Below are 26,456 nucleotides of genomic sequence, written 5' to 3' on the forward strand. Positions count from 1 at the left end.
CAAATGATATATACATTCCTTATCATCAAAAATTAAGTGTAAATCTTGGCAAGTTTTCTTTTCAAGTTGAGTTGGTTCAGAAAATATAGAATATGAAGGAAGCTGAATGAGGTAATCATTTAGTTGTAGAATGTTTTGGCCAGTATTTATGCCACTGCTGGTCCAAGCATACTTCTTTATTGTCATCAATGTAGTTTACCAGTTTATGAAATATACTTTTGACCAGATAAAAAGTTTTTAAAAAACTCAGATGAATGTGTGCATTGGCACATAATAAACAGGAATGTAGAATATATTCTATTGAATGATTATTGTGATATATATATATTCTTTTTTTTCTCCATATATAAGATAAAATTATATGTACATGACATGTATTAGATAGTGTAGTTAGTTCCTTATGGTTCTGTTAATGTTTTTTTCATGTGTTATGCCATTAAATTTACATCATGTAATGGTTGATTGGAGATATAAAAAAGAAGAGTATTGGTTGCAAATATATTTATTTTGTATTCTGCTTGTGTTTGCTTTACAAAGATATACCCTACATATATTAAGTTTTAGTACTGCTGCAAATTTAAAGGGAAACCCATGCTTGAATTAAATTGGTTTTAATGACAATATAAAAATGAGAGAAACATGTGGATGAATTTTTTGGACTATAATCCAATGGCAAAGTATTCTAAAAACAAGAGAAGCATGGAAGTTTGAATGAAATTGGATATCATTTATATTTGTTTTTCTCCTAGGCGGCTATTCCTTCAGGGTACTTCTCAAAACATAACATGGATAGCATACTGTATTATTATTGGATATGGCCTCTAAAACGGAAAAGATCCGGCTCTGGGGTATATACACTTTTAAAAAAATACATCCTAGTCATTTTGTGTGTTTATGGCTAAGATGTCTCCTTTTTTCAAAATGTACTTCTGATTCTTTTTTGAAGTACATATAATAGTATGTTATCTGTAATATGTTATATATGAGAAGCACCCTATAAAGGGAGAAGTCGCTTAGGAGAAAAACGAAGGTAAAATATTTTAGTATAAATGACAAATCAGACGTTTGATAGTAGCTATATACTCAAATCCATGAACTCCTATTACAAACACTCATTACTTCCTAGTTTCTAATGATTTGTCCGCTCTATTTTAAAAATTGCCCCTTTTTGTTTTTCTTAATATTCAGCTTTTAGGCAATTGAACCGCACAAAGGACTCATTGCCCTATTTAAAAAGTGTCTGAACCAGAAACATCAAATCGTCACAATGGAATACATTTTGGATGGGTAATGATATAACTGATTCTTACTAGAAAATCAAATCTAAATTTATATAAAATAGAATGAGATAGAAGCTGGGAGAAGGGCGAGGAGAGCAAGAGAGAGAGAGACGGGTGGAGAATTAATGCATGGATATTGTTAACAGGAGTGTGTATTACTTTTAGGTATTGTGAAGTGTTATAGAACCTTGAAAATACTATGTTATATATTATAACAATAAGGAGTTTTGTGGTTCAAATATATAGAATGTGCAGGGGGCAGGGGAGGGGAGTTGAAATTTTGAAATTAACAATATTAATTTGGGTATCCGTACGTCACCTTCAATTTGGTTACCAAGCTAGTCCATTATATTTCAGATAATTTTAGTTTATTTTATTTACAAAGCACATACTTTCATACCACAACTAAAAGAGAGAATATATATATATATATATATATATATATATATATATATATATATATATATATACACCGATTATATGAGTAGCTAGGGATCAGTAGGCCTATATACTTTATGTTGATACAATAACCCATATGAAAGCATTTACCGGTACTCATTTAGCTTCCAGTTCTTTATAGTAAGAAATATAAATGTAGGTCTAGATCAAATTCATAGATAAGAGAGGGAATTAAAGAAGAAACAAAGATTTGCATACAAATTAATATGCCTATATGGTGAATTTTTGGACGGGAGTATATTTAGGATCAGGGAGACAGTGTGGCCTCGGCCCTCGGGAGTGCAGTGATACAAGATCTGCGAGTAAGGTAGCGCCACCTACCTCTACCAGTGCAGTGCATGAGTGATAGAGGGGTGGTTTTGTGCGCATGTGATCTGCGCAGTCAGCTTTTATTCCGGAAATCATGGCGTCTGTGTTGAACGCTGAATTAGATAACATGGATGTTCCTATCGAAGGAGTCCCTGCAGATGCATTTATGGATGATACAATTGAAGATCTAGTGGCGATACAAACTGCCGCACTTGCCGAAGTTGCTAAACAAGAACAACAAGCACAAGAAAGGGAGAGATCGAGGTGAGAAAAGAGTATTTTTCTACTCCAGTACAAAGACAAGCTAGGGCCCTACACTACACGTACATGCATTAGCCATACATGTATTGACAACATGGTATTAGGGTGTCTGATCGCGCACCCGATGTTGTGTGCTAAAATTCTTCCCATAGAGATTACACGCATCCCTATGCAGCCTACGTGCATTGCGCGACCATGCAAAAAAAGTCAATTTTTTTTTTTCAAATCGAGATTCAAACCTTTATCAGTTGTGATCCTGAAGGTGATAATCAATGAATGAGGTGTCATATGAAAGAGCAGGTGAATTCCAATATTTCCAAAGGGGCGTAGCCCCCGAAATTCTAAAAATATCTTGGTCAAAACAGCAATTTAAACATTGTGTCCTGGCTAACTCTGAGGTTTGTCACTTTTGAGATATGACGCCCCGATCGATAAGTAGTCCCAGTCCTAAGGAACAATTCTATGTGATTATATTTTCGCTAGCCCCCAGGGATCACAACTGATAACAGTTTAAAAATACCCTTCTCGCTATTTGGTGGATCAGCTAATTAGGAGGCGTGCGCTCCGCTCAGTCCAAACCATGGTTACATCGCGTAACATCTCCGCGCACGAACGAAACCCCAAATTCAATTAGAGTAAAGTACCCGGTTTTCGGCCACTTAAGACAAAATCCTATTTATTGGACTCTTTACTTCCTATTTATTATCATTTCTTGTTCAAATCATGAAGCAAATATTATTATTATTTAAACAAAAAAAGAATCCCAAAAAAAAATTACGAATTGCCATGACAATATTCATTTCAATTTTCACTGTTTTGGAGCCGGTTATCGGCCGAGCGTTTCAGTTTACGGCCGCATGTACAAAGTCAATAGGAAGCGCTCGCGCGCGCCGTGCGTTTCTGCGCTGATGTATAGCACAAGCGGGCGGAGCAGGTATCCGAAGCCGGAGCTCCCGGGTGCTCGCCTGGCCGAATACAGGCACAGCGGTGATCGGAAGTTGAAATCTGAATTAGACAGACATATCGTGTGTGCGTCGCGGTGTGCGGCTGCATTGATTTAATACATGCGATGAGATACTTTTGAGCTTGCGACCAGCACAAAATCGGGCTCTATATCTGAAAAATACTTGAAATAAAGCTCATTTTATGGTACCCATATTTCTTACATACACGCGTAAGAAACTCGATTTTTCAGATTTGGGTAGCGGGACCGCCGATTACATCGCTAAAATGTGATATTTTAGGATATATTTTTCATTGCAAATGTGGTTCTTCAGTGACACTGGCATGGTATGGTATGTGTGGGATATGTGTTATGCTATTATGCGATGTATTTTAAAGTGATTTTACCATGTATCCAACCAATTGGCCGAAAACCGGAGCTGACCGATTACCGGGTACTTTACTCTACACATTATAGTGACTGAAATTATGGTTGGCAATTCCCTCGATAAACCCGGAAGTGAATACACGTTATAGTCAATGGCAATATCGCGGAGACAACGTGCGTTGTCTCCGCGATATTGCCATTGACTATAACGTGCATTCACTTCCGGGTTTATTGTGCGACGAACGCCAACCATACTAGTCAATCGCACATGTCGCGGAGACAGCGTAGCTCAAGCTGCAAGTCGCGGATTGGCTTAGCAGCATGCGTACGATATGCATACGCTTGCATATCGCGCGATACAGCTGTTTGGCTAAATTTAGCAAAACAACATCACTCTGCGTGGACGTCTTTTTCGTCGATTTTGACCAAAATGATATGAATATACCAGCGTGTTGGAGGGGCTGTAACTTTTGATAGAAACATCGGTGAGACTTGAAATTTGAAATGTATTATTCTGATAACATTTTTTATTCAAATATCAAACAAAAATGGTGAAAAACGATCCCAAATTTAAAATTGAAAAATCGTTCAGACACCCTAATGGTATTGATAATGCACATGTGCGCGTAGGGGCCACACACATACTATAGCAGAACTTTTGTGTAATTCAGACGGGTAACACCAGTCACTCTACCACTGTAGGCTACTCTGCAGTATACATTCAAGCAATATTTTGTAAAACCTGCTGTATGATACTTTGAAATGATATGATATACGATTTTATGAATCAATGTTGATGACAAATAAGTTACGAATTGAACTTGCAAGTTTTCTTGTGAAAATTTCCTAATTTTCAGAGACTGTCACGTTATGAGCGATAAATCCTTGGGAAGACGGACGTAAGTAGACAGTGACGTGGAATCTGTTTTGGGGCATTACCAGAATGCATATTGTAAACCCGCAGAACACCAAAGAATCTCAGAGCTATGAGTACAATGGAAAGGTGGAAACAATGTTTAAATTCACTGTTTTTATCAAGATATTTTTAGAGTTCCGATTTTCGAGTTGACTCTTTTTGGGGCATATGTAGAAAAACCTGCTCTTTCATAACAAAAAACAAATACAAATGTATACACAAAAAGCATGTATACCCCCCCCCCCCCCCATAGATTAATATATAAACTTTTTCTTTGTATCTTTTGATTTTCTCTGTTTGTCATGCCGTAGGTCCCCTACAGACAAGAGGAGAAAACGGTCAAGAAGCCGAGATCGGGGAGGCAGGGGAGGAGGACGAGACAACAAAGGAGGGGACCGAAGGAGAGACAGAGGAGGAGACCGGGGGCGGGATGGGGGAAGGTATAGACCCACGTATGCAAGCATCCCAGGAGCCAAGAGGAATAAGGTCATCCGCTATGACTGCTGTGTTTTCATCAGTAACATTGAGTACAAGGTGACGTGGCAAGAACTCAAAGACATACTCAAGAGGCATGGTAAGTCCACGCAGGGAAAAAATGTTTGAAAAAATTGGGGGCTACTTTTCAAGCTTGCTTGCATGAAAAGAACACTCTTTAATTTGTTTTGCATTGAACTATGCAAATTTTGGGGGCTAATTCGCCCCGAGTCCTTGTGTATTTTTTTCCCTGAGTCCACGCTGTTGGAATCAACACATTGTCTTATCTAGCATTTAGATGTTAAAACCCTCAAAATAAGATTTGGGAATGCAAAGGTATGCAACACATGACAAGCAAGTTTCCTAAAACATATTAGTTCTTGGATATTTCTTATTTTCTTTAATTTTCTCTCTTTTAAAACTGGCATTTTACTTCTTTTTTTTTCAGTTGGAGATGTTGGCTATGTAGAATTATTTGCTAACACTGATGGAACATCAAAGGTAAGTTAACTTGCAAAAGAGTTTCTATAAAGGTCCAGATATATAGGCCCAAATTCACAAAGGAGGTTTGTCGACATATGACACGTTTTTTACAAACCTGGTTTGTAAAGAACAAAAGGAGGTTTGGCGAAACGAAAGGAGGTTTGTCGACAAACCTCCTTTGTGAATTCGGGCCATTGTGTGCAAGTTGTAAATTCATATTTTGAGTAAAAGATGCTTGAATTTCATGTAGCAAAACATGAATCATACCATGTATGTTCTTGATACATCATGTTTTATTTTCCAAATTGACTAGGATCAGTTCTGTAACAAACTGCATGGTAATAACGGTTTTGATGAATGCGGTCGTTGAACCATAGGTTCAATGTTCGACTCAGGCTTGGGTAATCTCTTGGAGAGAGAAAAACAAGTGGTAAAGCACAGAGCAGTTTTTGACAAATGTCCTGGACTCCTGGAGTATATTTTTTTACACTATTCTAATTGTAAGGCAGTATTATCATTTTATTAATTAAACTTAGGAATTATAAAGCACTCTCTCCTTTCTCTTCCTCCCTATCTATCCCTCTGCTTCTACATTGATGTCACTCTTTGTCTCATCAGGGCTGTGCGTAAGTAGCAAATTCCATTTCATTTCATTAGTGAACATTGCATTTATAATTGAAAAGCAACTGATATTGCATGCTGGTCAAATTTGGAGAGTTCCTTGGATTAAATGGGCTAAGAATTCTGAGGACACATTTTGTACACAATGCAAACCTTTCATATGATTCTGCATTTCAGTGAAATGTTTTTCACATTTTAATGTTGAGTTTACTATTTTCATTTTTGTTCTTCTTTTAGATTTCATTGGCATTTAATTATTATATGTGGCAGCTGATAATGTTGATATGAAGATACTTTGCTGGTGAATGCAACTTATTTAAAATACTGTAGTTGAACTACATGTAGGTAGATGAAAGTGAATTTTCACTTTTCATGCTGTTGCCTAGAAACACATACTGTAGAATACATTGCCCAGATTAACAAATAGATTTTATCTAAAGGTTGAATGATATATTATAAATCACAAACAAAGCGATAAGGCCTTTGCCTTAAAGATTGTGAAAGGGTTCAGTGATTTCACTTTATTTTATTTTCTCCAAAATCAGGTTTGTTGAATTCAAGAGCAAAGATGACGCCAAGAAAGCCCTCACCGAGATGGATCGCTTTGAAGTCCACAACAGAAAACTGGTCGTGAAGGAGGTTAGTATGATCTACACTTGCCTGATAGAACAAAAGGGATTTTGAATTTGTGTTTTTACAGCAGGCAAGGTTGTTGTTTTTTTTTGCTTTTAGAGATGGTACTCAAACTTTCATACAATATGCAATGTAAATATTGATCCGAGAAGAAGAACAGGAAAAATTTCAGATTCTTATATATTCATGCCCAGAAGAAGGCCTCTCCTAAACTTGACTGGGATTTTTAAATTACAACCATGATGATATTTAATTTAGGGATTTTTAGTTAATTTTGATCTTATTCTTGTCTGGAGATTGATTCATAACTTGTACTGTAAAGCCAGAAATTGTCATGTGCAGGAAGCTTTTTGCAAGGAATCTAGATTTGTGAAAGTTAAATGCCACAAATATTAGTCTTTGGTATGAGACTTCTTTATCGCTCTGTCAATCTGTATATATATATATATTTTTTTTTTTGGGGGGGGGGGGGCAGTTCACAAATGTTTCATGTCGCGAGAAAGGCCATCAGCTCCAATTCGCGACAGTCTCTGGTTTTACAATATGTGACTAGATGTGTATGTGTGAACGGAGGTTATCAGGGGCCCGTTTCACAAAGCCTTTTTTCAATGACAAATGACAAAAGTCAGTTACAAATCTAGATTTCAGTAGCTTATAACAGAAACTGTCATTTGTCACTGATGACAAGTTTTGTGAAACACCCCCCCCCCCCCCCCCCTGGATGGTGATTGTATGTGTGTGTGGTGTGTTGGTAACTCAGGCTGTCATAGAGCAACTTAGTTTATAAAATATGAACCCTTTTATTAATCTGATACAGGACTCTGAGGGTCGTCATAGTGAGAAATACTTCAGGCAGCGTGAGGCCGAGGACAAGGCGAGGAACGTGCTGACCCCTCAGCTGCTGACCCAACTGAACCTGGACCCCAACAACCTGTGTGACACTGTCTTTGTGGCTAACCTCCCCTACGACGTCTCCTGGAGGAAACTCAAGGATGTCTTCAAGATGGCTGGCCCTGTGTCGAGGGTGGAGATCATGGAGGAGAAGGGCAAGAGCAGGGGGATGGCCACGGTCCAGTTTGAGACCATCCTGGCCGCGGTCAACGCTATCTGTATGTTTGACGGTCAGACCTTGTATGACCGCCGCATGGCTGTGAGGATGGACAAGGAGAAGGTCAGAACGGGCGGAGGGGGAAAGGAACCCGCCCCTAGACCACCTCCTCTCCCAAGTACGTATGGATGGATTCATGAGATTAGGAGAGACAATTATGTCAGTGTTTATTACATTCGCAGTAGATGTAGGGGAGAGACCAGGGTATTGGGTCATTACTGTTCAATGCATTACAAAGAGAAATTTACAACAAATCAGAGGTTACATAAATGTTGTCCTTTTTCCCATTGAAAAAATATGATTTGCATGTTTCATAAACAGTTTTGGACTTTGTTTTTAGTCCTTCTACCCGTAGTTACTCTATACTGTAGTGAAATATGTAGTAAAAGGTATCCTGATAGATATTAGACCTAGTATTCAGTTCTTCGACCTTTGATAACTCTCTATTTTTTTGCACTACATGTACATGGATGTGCGATTGCTTTGCTGGTCATTATTTACAGATTGTTGAAGACCTTTATCTTTATTAATTCTCTAAACCCCTTGAAATGTTACGAACGGGTGGTCTGTGCGGTATTGGACCCAGCATCGAGTCCTTGGCTGGAGGAGGAGGAGGAGATTTGCTTTGCTGGTCATTATTCGACCGATTGTTGAAGACCTCTATCTTTATTAATTCTGTAAAAACCCTTTGAAATGTTATGAACAGGTGGTCTGAGCGGTATTGGACCCAGCATCGAGTCCTTGGCTGGAGGAGGAGGAGGAGATTTGCTTTGCTGGTCATTATTCGACCGATTGTTGAAGACCTCTATCTTGATTAATTCTGTAAAAACCCTTTGAAATGTTATGAACAGGTGGTCTGAGCGGTATTGGACCCAGCATCGAGTCCTTGGCCGGAGGTGGAGGTGGAGGAGGAGGAGTAGACTTGGGCAGAGGAGGAGGGGGAGGTGGAGACATGGGTCGAGGTGGAGACATGGGTCGAGGAGGAGACATGGGCCGTGGTGGTGGAGGAGGAGGAGGAGGAGGCAGCATCGGTCTCTCGGATCTTGGAGGGTACGGTGGAGGAAGCAGTCTTACCCAAGGACTCGGAGGGCTTGGTAGCCTAGGAGGTGGTCTGAGCGGTCTTGGACTCGGAAGCCTGAGTGGACTTGGAGGTAGGCTCCTTGAGAACTATAAAGGCTTGTTCAGATATGATGACGTAAATTGTAATTGGCTTGATATATCGGTTTCTTATAAAACAGAGCACAATACATATGAGCATGACTTTTCTTTACAAGTGCCTCTTTCATTTTTATGCCTCCGCCACCGAAGGTGGTGCCGGAGGCATCATGTTTTCGGGTTGTCCGTCCGTACGTCCGTACGTCCGTCCGTACGTCCGTCCGTCCGTCCGTACGTCCGTCCGTCCGTCCCGTTTGACCGTTATCACAATATCTCAAGAACCATTTAAGATTTAAACTTAAGACTCGGGAATAGTATTTATCACCATAGGAAGACGATCTGATTAGATTTTGGAGTACGTAGGTCAAAGGTCACAGGTCACAGAGGTCAACTTATGAAATTCCTTGTATTGAGTTTGTTAGCGCGATATCTCAAGAACCATTTGAGATTTAAACTTCAAACTTAAGGATAGTATGTATCACCATAGGAAGACGATCTGATTAGATTTTGGAGCACGTATGTCAAAGGTCAAGGGTCACAGAGGTCAACTTATGAAATTCCATACATTGAGATTGTTATCATGATATCTCAAGAACCACTGGAGATTTAAACTTCAAACTTAGTGATAGTGTGTATCACTATAGGAAAACAATCTGATTACATTTTGGGTCACGAGGTCAAAGGTCAAAGGTCACAGGGCTCATTATGTATGCAAAAACAGCTTGTGATCGCGTTATCTGAACAACCGATTGATGGATTCCTGCCAAACTTTGGTCATGTAAGTATCTTGCAGAGCTGATGAACTGATTAGATTTTGGGGTCACGAGGTCAAAGGTCAAAGGTCACAGGGCTCATTATGTATGCAAAAACAGCTTGTGATCGCGTTATCTGAAGAACCGATTGATGGATTCCTGCCAAACTTTGGTCATTTATGTATCTTGCAAAGCCAATGAACTGATTAGATTTTGGGGTCACGAGGTCAAAGGTCACAGCGCACATTGTGTATGCAAAAACAGCTCGTGATCGCCTTATCTCAAGAACCGATTGATGGATTCCTGCCAAACTTAGGTTATGTATGTTACTTGCAGAGCTGATGAACTGATTAGATTTTGGGGTCATGAGGTAAAGGTCAAGGTCATGCGGCTCATTATGTATGCAAAAATAGCTTGTGATCGTATTATCATTAGAACAGATTGATGGATTCCTGCCAAACTTAGATCATTTATGTATCTTGCAGAGCCAATGAATGGTTCATAAGATCAAAGGTCATGGGCTCATTATGTATGCAAAAATAGCTTGTGGACGCATTCTCATTAGAACTGACAGATAGATTACTATTTAACTCAGGAAATCTTGCAGAGCCAATGAACTGAGTAGATTTTAGGGTCATGAGATCAAAGATCAAAGGGTCATATATGTATATGAGAAATTGCTTGTAATCACGATATTCTGAGAACATGTTAATGGATTACAATTGAACTTGAATTTGAAAAATTTCTTCCGTTTCGGTTTGTAAAATTGCTCTATGACGGAGGCATCATTTTCGACTGCGCGCAGTCGAATTCCATCTAGTTTTTTCATGTGGCATATCTAAACAAGCCTTTACACTGTTATTTGTACTTTTTGTATGCATCCAGAGAGGTGCATGCTGAAAGACCATATCCAACGAAAATACATCTTGATATTAATGGCAAACTGAATATATACATGTATATATAGAATACAAATATAAAGGAATAAAAAGTATTTACCCTTTCATTATTGCACAAAAGAAAATTAAAACCTCATTTTCTGCACCCCTCCAAATTACAGGTATACAGGGGTCAAATTTGCCAAAGTTACAGTGACGACATAACATGTGGACCCCATCGGTTCACCTATATAGCTGAGGGGATCATTGTGAATATGCGTACTCCACTTAAGATGATGTCAACAAGTTCTTAGGTCGACAACTTCTAATTTTCAAAGCTTTGGATTTTGAGTTTTCAGAGAGCTGATACTCCTCTGGCAGACACTAAAATGGCATATAGTTGACATTATTGTAATCTATGGCTTGTAAGCATTTATAAGTTCCAGTTTGAGGCCTAGATATCATATACATGTATGTTGGAGATAATATCAAATTCTGGTCAGTGACTACATCTTTTCATTTCTGTTACAGGAGGTAGCCTAAGCCAGAATCTGAGGCAGAACCTGGGCCAGGGCTTGAGTGGTGGACTAGGAAACAGTCTGGGCTCATATGGTGGATCTGGAATGAGCAATCTTGGGTCCGCCGGTCTAGGGGGACTAGGAGTAGGACTAGGTAGTCTCGGAAACAGTGGGAGTGGATTGGGTTAGTAAACACAAATGAGAAATAGCATAAACCATTATTGCTCATGAGATTCGGCATTTGCCGCCATAACATTTTGTTGAGGAATAGGAAGAAAAGAAGGAGGAGAAAGCAACAACAAAGAAGAAAGAAGGAAATATGGTTGATATTATCAAGAGTTTACAATTGATGTGTTCATAAAACCAGTAATAAAACTCAGCATACGATTACAAATCCAATAATAAAACAGCCTCTGACCAGTGTAACATCTGTAAATAACTTTTTGATCAATTCAAAAAGCTTGTGAAAAAAACATCAAAGTAACTTTATTTATTTATTTATTGTGGTATAAAAAACATTGTACATGGCAGCCAAGTTAACCACCAAAAAAAAATTCCTGCTTGTGTGGAAAAAAAACAGCATGTTAAATCAACATTTCTGCATTGGAAGTGTGTCGCGCGTGGTTGTAAGTTTTTGTTTTTATGAATTCCTTTTTTTTGCTTGAAATTTCTTCTTTTTTTTTTTGCCATCATGATTCTTTTTTTGGTCGCACAAGGTTGGCAGCTCTGCATGCTGCTATATCATAGTCATATTGCAGACATGCCAACCGTTCCGATTTTAACGGAACTGTTCCGTTTTTGAAGTTTTTATAGCCCTAAAAAACGGAACGTTCCGATTTTGGGGAATTTGGCTTTCCATACATAGCATGCATTGATCCGATCGAGTGCTGAACGGATTACATTGCGCAAGGTGCGTGCAGCGTGCATTGATATGTACGTACAGTGGCAGCGTGTTGCTGCGCGCCACGTGCACTCTGATATGTGTTTCCGTACGTAACATTTCCGTACGTAAATACTTGCGCTGGCTAATCTCGTAAGTATAATTTCTATACGTTTGCATGCGCATATCAGCAGCATGCATGCATTCGCTATCGCGGCGCGGCTAGCGCACCGTGTAGGGTCCCCATGCAAAGTACGTGTTTCGAGGTACCGTGATTTGTCTCGGAAGAAAATCTGTCAAAATGAGCGGAACAGCAGCAAGACGAATTCAGAAGTACAAACAGGATTACAAGGAACGATTTCCCTTTATTAGAGCAAGCACAAAAGGGGAGGAATATGCATACTGCATTTATTGTCGGCATGATCTAAAAATCAGTGGTGGAGGAGCCAACGACATTACGAGGCACCTATCCAATAAAAAGCATAAAGACAATGAGCAAGCCGAAGTGAATGCGTCCAAGACATCTAAGAAATTGACATCATTCTTCGGCAAGAGGGAAGACACTTCCGTTATCAATGCAGAGGTTTGTTTTACTGATTTTTTAGTAGAGCATAATATTGCCCTAAATGCTTCTGATCATGCTGGACAATTGTTTCGCAAAATGTTTCCAGACTCTAAAATTGCAAATGAATATGCTGCTGCTCGTACAAAAACAACAAATGTGATGCATTCTCTAGCAGACAATGATGCTAAAAGACTGGCAGCTAATGTGAAAAATCATCCGTACAGCATCTGTGACGTTAAATTCTGCTGAAGTGACCCCAACAGTAGGCTTAAAGAAAGGACGACGACATCCAAGTTGAGATACGTGCATAAAATGCAGTTCATCTGTAATATCAATAAAACAAACAAGCAATCATAAGCATGTGTACAAATTCACATGAATAAACAAACATCTATTGTATCGCACAACTAGCTTGCCATAAATGACCTTAATATGCATAACTGAGTAAAGAAAACCTTCAAGAATAAACTATGTGAGTAAAGCTCACTTGTGCAAACACGAACTGTATAACTGCCTCATTTATCTTATTCTAATGAACTGTCTCAAATTCTACCTTTGTTTACAAATATAACCCTTACAAATCATACCTCTCTATCTTGTAGGTTAACGTCATACACAAATAAACCCTCGACCAGCCTTATTTCCTGCCTCTATCTTACACTCTTTACTTGGTTCCTGAACTAAATTCCTATTTGCTTCTACACCCTTGACATTCTTTATAACCAAGGAAAACAATTCATACTCTTGTTTCATGTCAATTATCATCACTCATTACACACAAATCTAGATTATCCTCAACACAAACTGATATATGCACAAATTGTGCATTCACACACGTTATCCTACGTTTGTCTATATGTGGTGCTACATGCACAGACAACATTTTAACGTACTTTTCATCTTAAATTTACAGAAAACTAGATTTATATCTTGTGCCATTTTTGGCCTCATACAAACAATTAAAGATTGATTTATACAAATAACAGCTTTATAGTACTTACAACATTGGGCTTGTCTCGATTGTCGGGGATTACTGATGGAATCACTGTCCACAAAACATTTCAAATTTCGTGACTTTTAGGCTGGCGAACTACAAACGCCCTCTTACGACCAAATGAAATTATGGTTAATCTGAACCGACGTCATGACAGAAAACTTTCTAAATCTTACATCCCGGCCCCTTAAATGCGTAGCCACAGCAAAGCATTTATCCAAATAACTTCAACTTCCATTCAAATTGTCTAACTTTTCTGTTAATAAAACACTAAACATTCAGAATTTACACTCAACTCTGCATAGCACATTCCATTAATTTCATTTACACAATGTAGTACATTACAGTAAATGCCTTTAGGGTGAATTTATAGCCTATACACAACAAACACTTGTCGTCTAAAAATGTATACCGACAGGTCAATTAAAGTAACATTGGGCAAAACGATCAGTTGCCTTAATAGAGTACACATTAACTAAATCTCAACACAATTGTTGACACTCTGTAGCAAATAACAATAACAAGGATTGTTAAAGTCCTTGACATTCCTTACACACTTTGAGTTATCTAGTGAATTACCAAAGGAAAATACGAAATATATCAGCTCAAACATTATGATTCTACATGTACCTCTATGCACTAGAGCTGCTAACTACTCAGAACTGTGTATTTCAGTACTCGATTCTTGAAACTAAACCCCCTTTTTTGTGAGTTTTCAAGCAAAATTCAGTAGCCCACCACTAAGTACAACAGGGTTACACACAAAAAATGATTTTCAAATTCAGAAAATGGTGCTTCTGTGATTAAACTTTCTCATCATTCGCAATCTTGAGTAAATTGTCAATTTACTTCCGGTATACAAAACTTTAGTTCAACTATCCCCTTCATATCAAATATCCTCTTTTGGGTCTATGCATCAAATATCAACACAATTCGGTTCTTTAAAGTTTCAACTTGAACTAGACACTACATATTTGTATGCTCATGCATTGACCAAATAACATGTTATCATGACAAATGATTCTCATTTGTAGTGGTCAAATATTCAACTCCTGCTCTTAGGAAAAAAAAAAAAAACATGTACCCTGTAAGAAATTACGTATGAATATCGTTCGAACAAAAAAATCTTTCAGCAATAGTCTCAGTTCAATACTGAAATGAATACATGTATTCTGAAGTCCATTATAGTCTTTCTTCAAGTATTGACTAATAAACATAATATGACATAGTCTATAACAAGGCTGAAATGTTTATTACTCTTCAAGAGTAGAGTCCACTGTCCTCAAATATAACATGCCCGATTTACCTCAAGGGCACAATGTTACCGCAAATAGTCTTGTATAAAGTCTGAGGACTGTTTTTATCAATTTCTTGCGCTTAAACAAGTTTGTTGCTGTAAACGAGTTCTGTCTTGCGTCGACGTCAGTCTAACTTGAATATGATGATCAGGATCTTTCGCTTGTCACGGATCAGGATAATCGCGACATAAAAAATTCACAAGAGGCGGCGCTAGGCTCTCACCTCGCACGTTTAATTCATCGTGCATCAAATATAATTATCTCACATAAGAAACTAATGCTCCAATTTAGTCGTTCTTCGCTGTGGATCCATTTAAATTGAGATCGCTCTCCACGGTTCACCAATTTACGCTCTTTGCTTCTTCCAAAACTGAAACATGATGATCAGGATCTTACGCTCGTCACGGATCAGGAAAACTGCGACACAAAAATTCACAAGAGGCGGCGCTAGGCTCTCACCTCGCACGTTTAATTCACCGTGCATCAATATAATTATCTCACATAAGAAATGAATGCTCCAATTAGTCGCTGTGGTTCACCAATACGCTATCTGCTTCTTCCAAAAGACATAGTTTCTGCACAGGCCTGACTAGGATACCGGTGCTATGTTTCAGCTTCACCGATCGGACGAGCTTGTCCTTCCCAGGATAGGTTTCGATTACTCTTCCCGTCAACCACTTGTTCCTCGGCAGATTGTCGATAATCAGCACGATGTCACCTTCCTCCAGATTTCTCGTCTCTTTCAGCCACTTCTGCCGCTGTTGTAAGGAAGGTAGGTATTCCTTCACCCACCTGCGCCAAAATAAGTCTGCCAGGTATTGAATCTGCCGCCAGCGTCGACGTCCATACAGATCATGTTTCTGGAACACATCAGGTGGTAGAGCATTTTTTGACCTCAGGAGCAGCAGATGATTTGGTGTGAGAGGCTCTGCATCCCTTGCGTCATCAGATGTTATGGTGAGTGGACGCCCATTGATAATTGCCTCTACTAGACACATATGAGTCGTTAAGCCCTCATCATTCAGAACCTGCTGCTTCATGACTGCATTCAAGACCTTTCTCGTAGTTCTGATTTGTCTTTCCCATGATCCACCCATATGGGATGCTCTCGGTGGATTGAATTTCCAATCAATTCCTTGTTGAAGGAGATTATCGTGGATCTTCTCCTGGTTCCATCGTTTCAATCCCTCCCTCAGTTCACGTTCAGCACCTATGAAATTTGTACCATTGTCGGATCTGATAATCTCTGGTTGTCCTCTGCGTGAAATAAATCTCTGAAGGGCATTCAGAAATGAATCCGTCTCCAATGAATGCAGTACCTCTATGTGTATTGCTCTTATAACCAGACAAGTGAATATACATCCATATCTCTTCACAGAGCTCCTTCCTTGTCTCACCATGTATGGGCCAAAGCAGTCAACTCCCACGTTACTGAATGGAGGTTTTTTTGGTACCACTCTATCTGCCGGCAAATCTGCCATCTTCTGTTCCACTGGTTTTGCACGTTGACGTTTACATGTGAAACACTTGTGTAGTACATGACGAACTGCTAACCTCCCTCTGATTATCCAAAATCGTTGTCTGAGTAGGGATAGCACATACTCCTTCCCTGAGTGACCACACATAATGTGGTAATGTCTCACCAAAAGCTGTACTACATGATGCTTGGAAGGCAAAATCACTGGGTGTTTTGTCTGCTCTTCTAGTGGTGCATTGTGTAGTCTTCCTCCAACACATATCAATCCTTCGTCTGTGAGTTTCACGCTCAATTTAGATAGTGGGCTGGATTTTGCTATTCGAGTGGGTGACCGTTGTGTAGTCTTATTTTGCTGTAAGACTCTGTACTCCTCAGCATAGGTCTGTTGCTGAACGTATCTGACAATTGCTTCTTCAGCTACAGTCATCTCATCAACTGTTACTGGCTGCTTCATATCCAGTAAATTCATATCTTTGCGTGCCTTTCTTCTCAAGCACTCCTTGACCTTCAGGATCCATGCAATACCTTTCTTCAGCCGGAACCAGGACGAGTAACTTTCAAGGAGTCTATCTGTCGCCTTGACTTCAGATTCGGCTGCAGCAAACACTCCAGTCTTGTCTTGCTTTACCTCTGGGTCATGCTCTAAGCTAGACTCATTCACTGTCAAGCTTTTAGGCCAATCGCATTCTTCTGACCACAAAAATTTTGGCCCTTCTTTCCATCGTCCAGTCAATTCCTCAGCTGTCAGTCCACGCGAGGCATCATCGGCTGGATTGACATCAGTGTTAACATGTCGCCACTGCCTTGGTTCAGATCCCTCATGAATGGTTGTAATTCTGTTTGCTACAAACGTATGGAAACGTTTATCCTCATTCTTCACATAATGAAGTACTATTGAACTGTCAGTCCAAAACACTGACTCTTGGAGCGGCAGATCCAGTTCCCGTTGTATCATACTGTCTATAGTGACAGAGAGTGTAGCCGCCATCAGTTCAAGCCGTGGGATTGTCATCCTCTTCAGGGGTGCAAGACGTGACCTTGCAAATAGTATGCTGCAGTGCACCTGACCCTCAACATCCTTCATCCGCAGGTAGGAAACGACTCCATAGGCTTTCTCTGAAGCATCTGCAAAGTGATGTAGCTTATACTCTGCTACCTTGTCAAAGTCGTGTGGTTTGATGCATCTGTTGACCTGGAATTCAGTCATCTTGGGTAGTTCCTGTAACCATTCATTCCATCTCTCTATTTCCTTGCTTGGAATCTCCTCATCCCATGCAAGTTTAAGTCTGGTTAGTTCCTGCAAGATCATCTTAGCCTTTAGGATGAAAGGACTGGCGTAACCGAGAGGGTCGTAGATGGAAGATACAACACTCAAGATACCCCTCCTGGTTTGGGGTTTGTCCTTGGGTCTAAATTTGTACAGCAAACAATCAGTTTCTACATCCCAGCTGATTCCAAGTGCTCTCTCGACTGGAAGAGCATCATGATTGAGATCCAGACCCCTCACATCTTTAGCTCTCTCTTCTTCTGGTATGGATTGCAGGACAAATGGGTTGTTACTGACCCATTTGGTTAATCTGAAGCCTCCTTCACTGAGCAAGACCATCAAGTCCGCAGCAAGTTTCACCGCTGTTTCTTCATTCTCAACTGACACCAGGCAGTCGTCCACATAGAAGTTCTCGAGAATGGCCTTAGATGCTTCCACTTTACCATTACCATCACCGTTTCTTGCTGTCTGACGAAGTGCATGGCTGCACACACTTGGGCTCCACGTACCTCCGAAGAGGTGGACGCACATCCGGTAGACCAGCGGTTCCTTGTTGAAGTCTCCGTCCTTCCACCACAAGAATCTCAACACGTCTCGATCTTCTGGAGGTACCCTCACTTGGTGGAACATTGCCTCTATATCTGACATGAGTGCTACTGGTTGCTGGCGGAATCTAAGCAAAACTCCCATCAAATTGTTGATAAGGTCCGGCCCCTGTAACACTGCATCATTCAAAGATACCCCTTGGTGCTTGGCCGCACAATCGAACACGATTCGCATCTTGTCTGGTTTTTGGGGATTCAAGACTGGATGGTGGGGCAAATACCAAACAGGGGTGTCCTTGGGTTGCCTAGTCTCCTCACTAACTTCCTCTGCATAGCCTTTCCTGAGGAGATCCTCTATGCCCTGTTTGTATTTCACATACATTGCTTGATCTCTTTGCAATCTCCTTGCCAACGATTTCAAACGCTGTTCTGCACTCCACTTGTTATCAGGCAAGTTAGGTGGTCTCCTTCTGAAGGGCACCGGTAGTTGGAAATGTGCACCTTCCCGCTGGATGTCCCTCTCCCATATTTCCATTACCTTCTTGTCATTGACTGACATTGCCTTGTCTTTCTTAAGCACATCTGTAGCTTCGATCTTCCAGAATTGGCTGACTTGTTCCTCCAGTCTATCATTACTGTCAATGAAGCTAGATGTAGCTTTGGGTACACCATCTGAACTGGAACCTACAGGTCCACTCACTGACCAACCCAATTTGGTCCTAACAGCATAAGGGCCATGCTGTCCTCGTCTCACCTCGATAGGTATCAAGGCTTCAGGTGAATCCTGCCCTATCAACAGTCCAACTTCATGTCGTTCAATGATCGGGAGGTTGATTCCTTCTAAGTGATGATATCCTGAAATGTCATCCACATTGGCAATGTGTGTGTCTCTGATATTAATGGCGTCTCTGGTATACACACAGGGTAGCTTCACACAGTCTGTATCTGGTCCCGTGTCTGCAATCAGACTAATCACTGAGGTCTCTATGGGGCTATTACGCTTCTCCAGTGTTGTCAGGCTTAAACTTTGCTTCCTTCCAGTAGCATTGAGTTCTCTGGCCAAAGTGGCTGTACAAAATGTACTGGTTGAACCAGAATCCAACAGTGCATATGTATTCACAAATACATTCTCTCCTTGAGCTCTAACCCTCACTGGAACAATGGGAAGCACACACCTTCCGGCCCCTGTGACACACTTCTTAACGAACCCATTCTGGACTTGATGGACTTCGTTGTTCTGGGTTTCAACTGGAGCCTGTGTCGTTGTCATCCTTCCTGCAGATGAAGATGCATCCTGTGCAAAATGGAGAAATTTTGTGTGTTTTCTCTGGCATCCTTGTACTGAGCATCTTCTATTCAATCTGCAAAACCTACTGGTGTGGCCAGATTGCAGGCAGTTGAAACATAGTCTGTTGTCCTGAGCAAACTGAAATCTCATCTCGGGTGCCATGGATTTAAAACTGTCGCACCCAAACAAGGAATGTTCTTGCCTACACTTCAGGCACTTCAGGTTGACTGCTACTTCTGTTACCTCTGTAGCGTACATGTAGTTACTTCTTGTACTCTTCTTGTTGAAAGCTGGGTTTGAAGTTTCAACTCTTTTTGTTGTTGCTGTCAGATCTCCAAAGACAGGATCATTGGCTTCCTCAGCAGCGTTGGAGACAAACCTTGCCATGTCCGAGATATCGGGAGAACGCTCCTGCTGTCTGATGTCTCTCACCAACTTTAACCATCTACCTTTAAGGTAATATGGAAGTCTCTCAGCCACCTTCAGCAACTCTCTCTGGCTACTAATTTCCTGCAGTAGATCCATTGCTCGAAGAGTTTCCATGCTGATCTTCAACTCATCTGCAAACTTCTGCAGCCCCTTCCGGTCATTCGCATGGCAGATTGGACCAGTGGTTATACGTTTGATCCAGGCTTCTCCTATCTTGTACTTGCTGCCAAAGCGTTCCACCAACAGCTCTCTGGCTCGTTGGTACCCATACAGTGGTTCCATGACCATACAGCACTGTATGATGCCCTTAACTTCTCCTTCACAGCAATGATATAACTTCATAAGTTTTGTCCCACTATCGAGTGAAGATCGACCAATTAAGTTGTCGAACGACATCATAAATTCATGGAAGTGCAAAGGACTCCCATCAAACTTCATCATCTCTACATTAGCCAGACTGATAGCTTCCAACCATCGTTGTTGCTGAACTTGGGTCTGCAGATAAAATTCTCGGTCGTCTCGTGGTTGATAAGCTTGACCTGAAATGGGAGATGAAGCCATTTGCTGAGCTGGAAAAGGAATAGTCTCTTGTAGGAGCGCAGGTTCCTTGACATCATGATTGCTGACATGATGATGATGTTCCGTAGCATGCTCTGCACTTTCATGCACCTGCTTGACATTCTGCTGACTGGAACTCCTATTCCCTATACTCGACACCTTACTGCCACTCCTGTGTTGCTCATACACGTCTTCTTCTGCCTCTGCTGCGCTGAGCTTGGCACGTAAGAGTAACTTAGCCTTCCTTTGCTTAAGGCGTATTTCTTCGAGTTCTATCTCTTGTTCTTCCTGAAGAACTGCTAATTCTGCTGCTATTGCAGCCCTCTTGGCCCTGGTCCTAAGTCCAGATGACGTGGTGGAACTCTTCCCAACCTGACTTGCAGAATCCTCTGGATTGACATCATCAACACCTACTTGACTCATGGTGACGAATGCTAAAGCTGTTATGAACTTTGTGTGACGTTAAATTCTGCTGAAGTGACCCCAACAGTAGGCTTAAAGAAAGGACGACGACATCCAAGTTGAGATACGTGCATAAAATGCAGTTCATCTGTAATATCAATAAAACAAACAAGCAATCATAAGCATGTGTACAAATTCACATGAATAAACAAACATCTATTGTATCGCACAACTAGCTTGCCATAAATGACCTTAATATGCATAACTGAGTAAAGAAAACCTTCAAGAATAAACTATGTGAGTAAAGCTCACTTGTGCAAACACGAACTGTATAACTGCCTCATTTATCTTATTCTAATGAACTGTCTCAAATTCTACCTTTGTTTACAAATATAACCCTTACAAATCATACCTCTCTATCTTGTAGGTTAACGTCATACACAAATAAACCCTCGACCAGCCTTATTTCCTGCCTCTATCTTACACTCTTTACTTGGTTCCTGAACTAAATTCCTATTTGCTTCTACACCCTTGACATTCTTTATAACCAAGGAAAACAATTCATACTCTTGTTTCATGTCAATTATCATCACTCATTACACACAAATCTAGATTATCCTCAACACAAACTGATATATGCACAAATTGTGCATTCACACACGTTATCCTACGTTTGTCTATATGTGGTGCTACATGCACAGACAACATTTTAACGTACTTTTCATCTTAAATTTACAGAAAACTAGATTTATATCTTGTGCCATTTTTGGCCTCATACAAACAATTAAAGATTGATTTATACAAATAACAGCTTTATAGTACTTACAACATTGGGCTTGTCTCGATTGTCGGGGATTACTGATGGAATCACTGTCCACAAAACATTTCAAATTTCGTGACTTTTAGGCTGGCGAACTACAAACGCCCTCTTACGACCAAATGAAATTATGGTTAATCTGAACCGACGTCATGACAGAAAACTTTCTAAATCTTACAGCATCGCTACCGATGGTAGCACGGACCAAGGCGCAGTCAAACTCTACCCTGTTCTACTAAGAACCTTTGATGAGAATGTTGGCAAGGTAGTGTGTGAACTTCTGTCACTCAGAGAATGTTCTGAAAGGTCCACCGGTGAGAATATTTTCAAAATAATGGACAGTGAACTGAAAAACTGGGGCATTTCGTGGAAAGATTGTGTAAGTTTCGGAACTGACAATGCATCGGTAATGCTCGGAAAACACAAAGGAGTGGCAGCATACATTAACAAGGAAAATCCCAATGTGTACATTTCTGGTTGTTCTTGTCACCTCATGCATTTGTCTGCGAAGAAAGGTGGAAAGAGTCTTCAGTTTCAGTTTGATGATCTTCTCATTGACATCTGGTACTACATGGACAAGAGCAGCCTACGGCACCAGGAAATCATAAAGCTTCAAGCACAGCATGGCATTGAAATCAGGAAAATTCTAAAGCATGTACCGACACGGTAAGTAAAGTCTAAAGAATCAATTAAATCTAGATTTGCAATTGAATGAAAAATTTTACACTTCTGACTTTCAAAATTGCATTGAGGGCTTTTTGAGAGACATTTATGGCACTGAATTAGTTTAAACTCACTTAGCTGATAGTGAGATGTTAATATTAGAAATGAAAAATAGAACTTAATGTGTCTTTTTTTTCTTCCCAGTGCTAGGATGGTGAGGCACATTAATCAGCAGAATGGGGAAAACAAATTTCACTTTTTCTTATTGTGCAGATTAAAAAGATAATGTTCATTCATGTACCAACAAATAAATAGCAATTATAGCATGTAAGAAGCTAGAAAAAAAAGTTAAGTATGTATTGGGTTAGAGGACACTCTAGTGATGACATTTTTCACAAAATTCACAAGAAAACAGCTATATAAATTCATGCATGGTATTTCTTTCTTGATGTTTCTTTTTTAAAGATAATTATGATGGTGTATTTTGATACTGTTTTTCCTTTTTTTCTCCCCAGGTGGCTCTCTCTTGGAACAGCTCTTCAAAGGCTTCTTGAGAATTGGCAGCCCTTGACGGAGTTCTTCAAAGCTCAAGCAAGTACAGGTACAACAAAAGTAGCCAAAGTCGGCAAGAAAAGGGAATTATCACCTTCAGCTTCTACCAGAAATCCAAAGAAGCTGAGAACTTGTGATGATACCAAGGTGAAGGGCAATACCACTTCAGAGATGCCCACCACGAGTAGCTCTTCAAGCAAAACAGCACAGATCAAGCCCGCAAGCTCTAGAAAGGGTGGAACTCCATGTACACAGACTAAGACTACCACTACCTCATCTACAAGTGGCAGAACAGCACAGATCAAGCCCGCAAGCTTTAGAAAGGGTGGAACTCCATGTACACAGACTAAGACTACCACTACCTCATCTACAAGTGGCAGAACAGCACAAATCAAGCCTGCAAGCTCTACAAAGGGTGAAGCTACACAGACTTCCACGCCAAGTGCAAGCAGCAAAAATGTTCACCAAGGTAGCAACTCTGGACAGACTAATACTACATCTAGTGCAGCTCACAGACAATGTGATCTTAGCAAATATTTCTTCAGTCAGCAAGAATTAAGTAAAAAACACTCACAAACGCCAAAGCTACATGGAGGTAAAGTCAAAGCTAACAAGGGACAGTCGAGTGCTTCATCAAGCTCGAGTAAGAAAGCCAAGGAGCCTCTGAAGAAAAACAAACCTACTCTTGTGTATGAACAGTTGATTGACCCCAATTGTAAGCTGGAAGCTCTATTCCTGAAAGCATGTTTGCCCATCTTTGAAGAAACCAATGAGGTGGGTAATACACTGTATTTTTTATTTAAATTAAAATGTTACATGGTTTAAACTAAAACATTTGGTTCCATGCATTGATTTAATCTTACATCTTTCTACTTGAAAGTACATGTTAAGCCTGAGTCATTACGGTTTTTGTGCTAAACGGTTAACCGTTAAAAGTATACGGGCGGTTTCGTTTAACCGTTTAATAATATCTGAAAAAGTGAAAATACAGTATTTGTAATAGTGACGTAGCTCGGAACCCTGCTGGTCTTCAGACTGTCAGGCTGAGCATTCCCAGCCCCAGACTATGGCACAAATTGGGTCATCCTGATAAACAGAGACCAGTAATAAACAACATAAAACATGTCTTATTATTCCTCATCTGAATTTGATATCATGATTAACCTTGCAAAGTTACTCTGTGAAGATAGATGATCTGTGACGTGTTTATATATGCCTTTGCAATGCAATGTTTGCACATGGTCAGGGAGAGAGCTCCCTGCATGTATCATTGTCATATGAAATTATGTGAAAGTGTGTATCACACACACCCAAGACACACCCTGCAATGAGCTGATCCAAGTTAGTGACCAATCAGGAAGGTTCTCTAGCTATGTGGGTGGAGTTTGATACCAGCATAAATTACAGGTTGGTGACCGGGCGTGCTTTCACCGTACCCAGTTCAGTGGGAGGTCAAGAAGCCACGCCCACATGTGTGCATGTGACAAGCATGAGCTCTCCATCTGTGTGTATGTACAGTATATTTGGGCGCCGGAGGTTTGTGTGTACATGTGTGTGTGACTGAGAGAGCATGCATGGGCTAGCATGTCCCTGCATGTCCCTGCATGGACGAGGCAGGGACATGAGTGAAGAAGTAAGACAAGTGAGAATATATAGAACGGATGGCTGTGTTAATCGGCTGAATTGAAGAATGATCAAAAACTTAAATTACTCACAATATCCAAGACTTTGTTGATTGATATTTCTAAAACTTCAATTATTATTGTTATCAATATTTTTGTATTTTATTTATATATGAACATTGTTTTAGGGGGCGAGTGGGCAAGGGATGGATATTAATATTGAGAGAGAGAGAGAGAGAGAGAGAGAGACTCGGGGGAGAAGGGATGTGAGAGGAACTGACCATCGAATGTGTAAACATTTAGAAAGTTGTGAGCTGAGAGTGCAGTAATAAGAAAAGGTACATGAGCGATGAACACATTGCAGAGAGAAGGGAATAAAGAGGGTGAGAAAAGAGAGAAGGGGGCTGGTTGTTTTATTGTTTACAAATTCATTCATGGGGATAACTGCTGCCAGAAAGCTGGCGCGCAGCGGCCAGGGTGTAACATTACACTGCGGTTTCTTTGATTATCTTTATCATCGGCTATTAGCACATTCCAAAATGTAAATAACGGTTAACCGGAGCGAGAAATGCTAAACGGTTTTGATGAATGCGGTCGGATAACCGTCGGTTAAACGGTTTGACTCAGGCCTAGTACATGTAGTTTCATTATTTGTGTTACAAAGATGCGTGTACCCTTGATTTTATTGTTGTTATTCTACTTGAAAGTAGTTTCATTATTTGTGTTACAAAGATGCGTGTACCCTTGATTTTATTGTTGTTATTCTACTTGAAAGTAGTTTCATTATTTGTGTTACAAAGATGCGTGTACCCTTGATTTTATTGTTGTTATTCTACTTGAAAGTAGTTTCATTATTTGTGTTACAAAGATGCATGTACTCTTGATTTTATTGTTGTGTTATTCTACTTGATAAGTAGTTCCATTATTTGTGTTACAAAGATGCATGTACCCTTGATTTTATTGTGTTATGTGTTCAGTACTAACATTTATTTCATTTCCATTTTAATTCTGTAGATATTTACAACTTTTGGGGAAAGCTGATGGATTTGATTGCAGTAAGAATGTGGAGTTCAATTTGATGAGTAATATTTGTATGATTATTATTCTGTTTTAAATGAAAATATTTGTACATTCATGTTTTTGGTTAATTAATTCATTTTCAATTTCTTCTGCAGAGTATTATTTGTTTGCATTGAATGTGATTAGTGACTATAATGTTTTCAGTTGTAATTGTTGATTCAGAATCACTGATGTCATTAAAACATGAATTTGATTAATGATTAGAATTTAATACTTCAAATTTGATTATTGATAGGAATGTTTTCAGTTGTAATCAATCATTGATTTGGAATCCCTGTTACAGAAATATGAATGTACTATAAAAATTTAACATTGAATTTGATTATTGTCAAGAATGTATTCAGTTGTAATTGCCTATGTGGAGTCACTGATGTCATTAAAATATCAATATATCTGATTGCGTAATACAAATGTTTATTTGGCTCTATGATCAATAGCTCTACATGTGTCTTCCTATTCCTCTATCCCCAGCTATTCCAGAGAGACGAACCACTAATTCATCGCATGCATGGAATTCTTGTAAGTCAACTGTCTAGACTTCTGTCCAGATTTGTGAAACCTAATGTAATTCGCCAAGCAAAAAACATCACCCAGATAGATTTAGCCAATGAAGCACACCACAAGAGCAATGATGAGGTTCAAATAGGGTTTGAATGCAGACAGTTCTTGAAAGAGAATGAGGCCTCCTTGGATTTGAAGACATTTTTCCAAGGTGTGAAGAATTTCTACATTGCTGCAGCAAGCTACATGATTCACAACTATCCTTTCAATGAGGAGCTCCTTGTGAATGCAGAGGTGCTTGACATTTCTCAAAGAAGCACAGCCAAGTTCACTACAGTGGA

At 39.8% G+C, this 26,456-nt stretch overlaps 3 protein-coding genes across 4 annotated transcripts in view; 2 read left to right on the forward strand and 1 right to left on the reverse strand.

Annotated features, from left to right (window-relative positions):
- The first annotated feature begins 2,091 nt into the window (after positions 1–2,091).
- LOC581135 (myelin expression factor 2) overlaps positions 2,092–26,456 on the forward strand; it is a 30,474-nt gene continuing 6,109 nt past the window's right edge. The window contains exons 1-8 of the mRNA XM_030976687.1: positions 2,092–2,312; positions 4,867–5,129; positions 5,478–5,530; positions 6,131–6,138; positions 6,679–6,772; positions 7,584–7,992; positions 8,726–9,025; positions 11,191–11,361. Of these exons, the coding sequence (XP_030832547.1) occupies positions 2,143–2,312; positions 4,867–5,129; positions 5,478–5,530; positions 6,131–6,138; positions 6,679–6,772; positions 7,584–7,992; positions 8,726–9,025; positions 11,191–11,361 (1,468 nt within the window). The 5' untranslated portion in view covers positions 2,092–2,142. The remainder of the gene's footprint in view (positions 2,313–4,866; positions 5,130–5,477; positions 5,531–6,130; positions 6,139–6,678; positions 6,773–7,583; positions 7,993–8,725; positions 9,026–11,190; positions 11,362–26,456) is intronic.
- LOC115920598 lies at positions 14,709–21,874 on the reverse strand. Its single transcript, XM_030976686.1, has 2 exons — positions 21,707–21,874; positions 14,709–21,028 (listed from the first exon to the last, which is right to left on the reverse strand). The coding sequence occupies exon 2, from the start codon at positions 20,899–20,901 to the stop codon at positions 15,436–15,438; it is 5,466 nt and encodes a 1,821-aa protein (XP_030832546.1). The 5' UTR covers positions 20,902–21,028; positions 21,707–21,874; the 3' UTR covers positions 14,709–15,435.
- Positions 21,897–26,044, forward strand: LOC105443617 (uncharacterized protein DDB_G0271670-like). 2 transcript variants are annotated; one of them, XM_030976689.1, is made up of 3 exons: positions 21,897–22,363; positions 22,876–23,686; positions 25,549–26,044. In XM_030976689.1, the coding sequence occupies exons 1-3, from the start codon at positions 22,032–22,034 to the stop codon at positions 25,573–25,575; spliced, it is 1,170 nt and encodes a 389-aa protein (XP_030832549.1). In that variant the 5' UTR covers positions 21,897–22,031; the 3' UTR covers positions 25,576–26,044. The 2 variants fall into 2 exon arrangements, with proteins under 2 accessions (XP_030832549.1, XP_030832548.1); XM_030976688.1 differs by lacking the exon at positions 25,549–26,044 and having other exon boundaries at positions 22,876–23,761.

This window comes from Strongylocentrotus purpuratus, unplaced genomic scaffold, assembly GCF_000002235.5.
Source record: "Strongylocentrotus purpuratus isolate Spur 01 unplaced genomic scaffold, Spur_5.0 spur5_scaffold_9, whole genome shotgun sequence".
Taxonomy (NCBI): Eukaryota; Metazoa; Echinodermata; class Echinoidea; order Camarodonta; family Strongylocentrotidae; genus Strongylocentrotus; species Strongylocentrotus purpuratus.

Coding starts and splice junctions, on each gene's coding strand:
- LOC115920598 (XM_030976686.1), bottom strand. CDS start 20,901: ATGAGTCAAGTAGGTGTTGATGATGTCAATCCAGAGGATTCTGCAAGT.
- LOC105443617 (XM_030976688.1), top strand. CDS start 22,032: ATGGACAGTGAACTGAAAAACTGGGGCATTTCGTGGAAAGATTGTGTA. Junction 22,364..22,875: donor CTAAAGCATGTACCGACACG/GTAAGTAAAGTC, acceptor TTTTCTCCCCAG/GTGGCTCTCTCTTGGAACAG.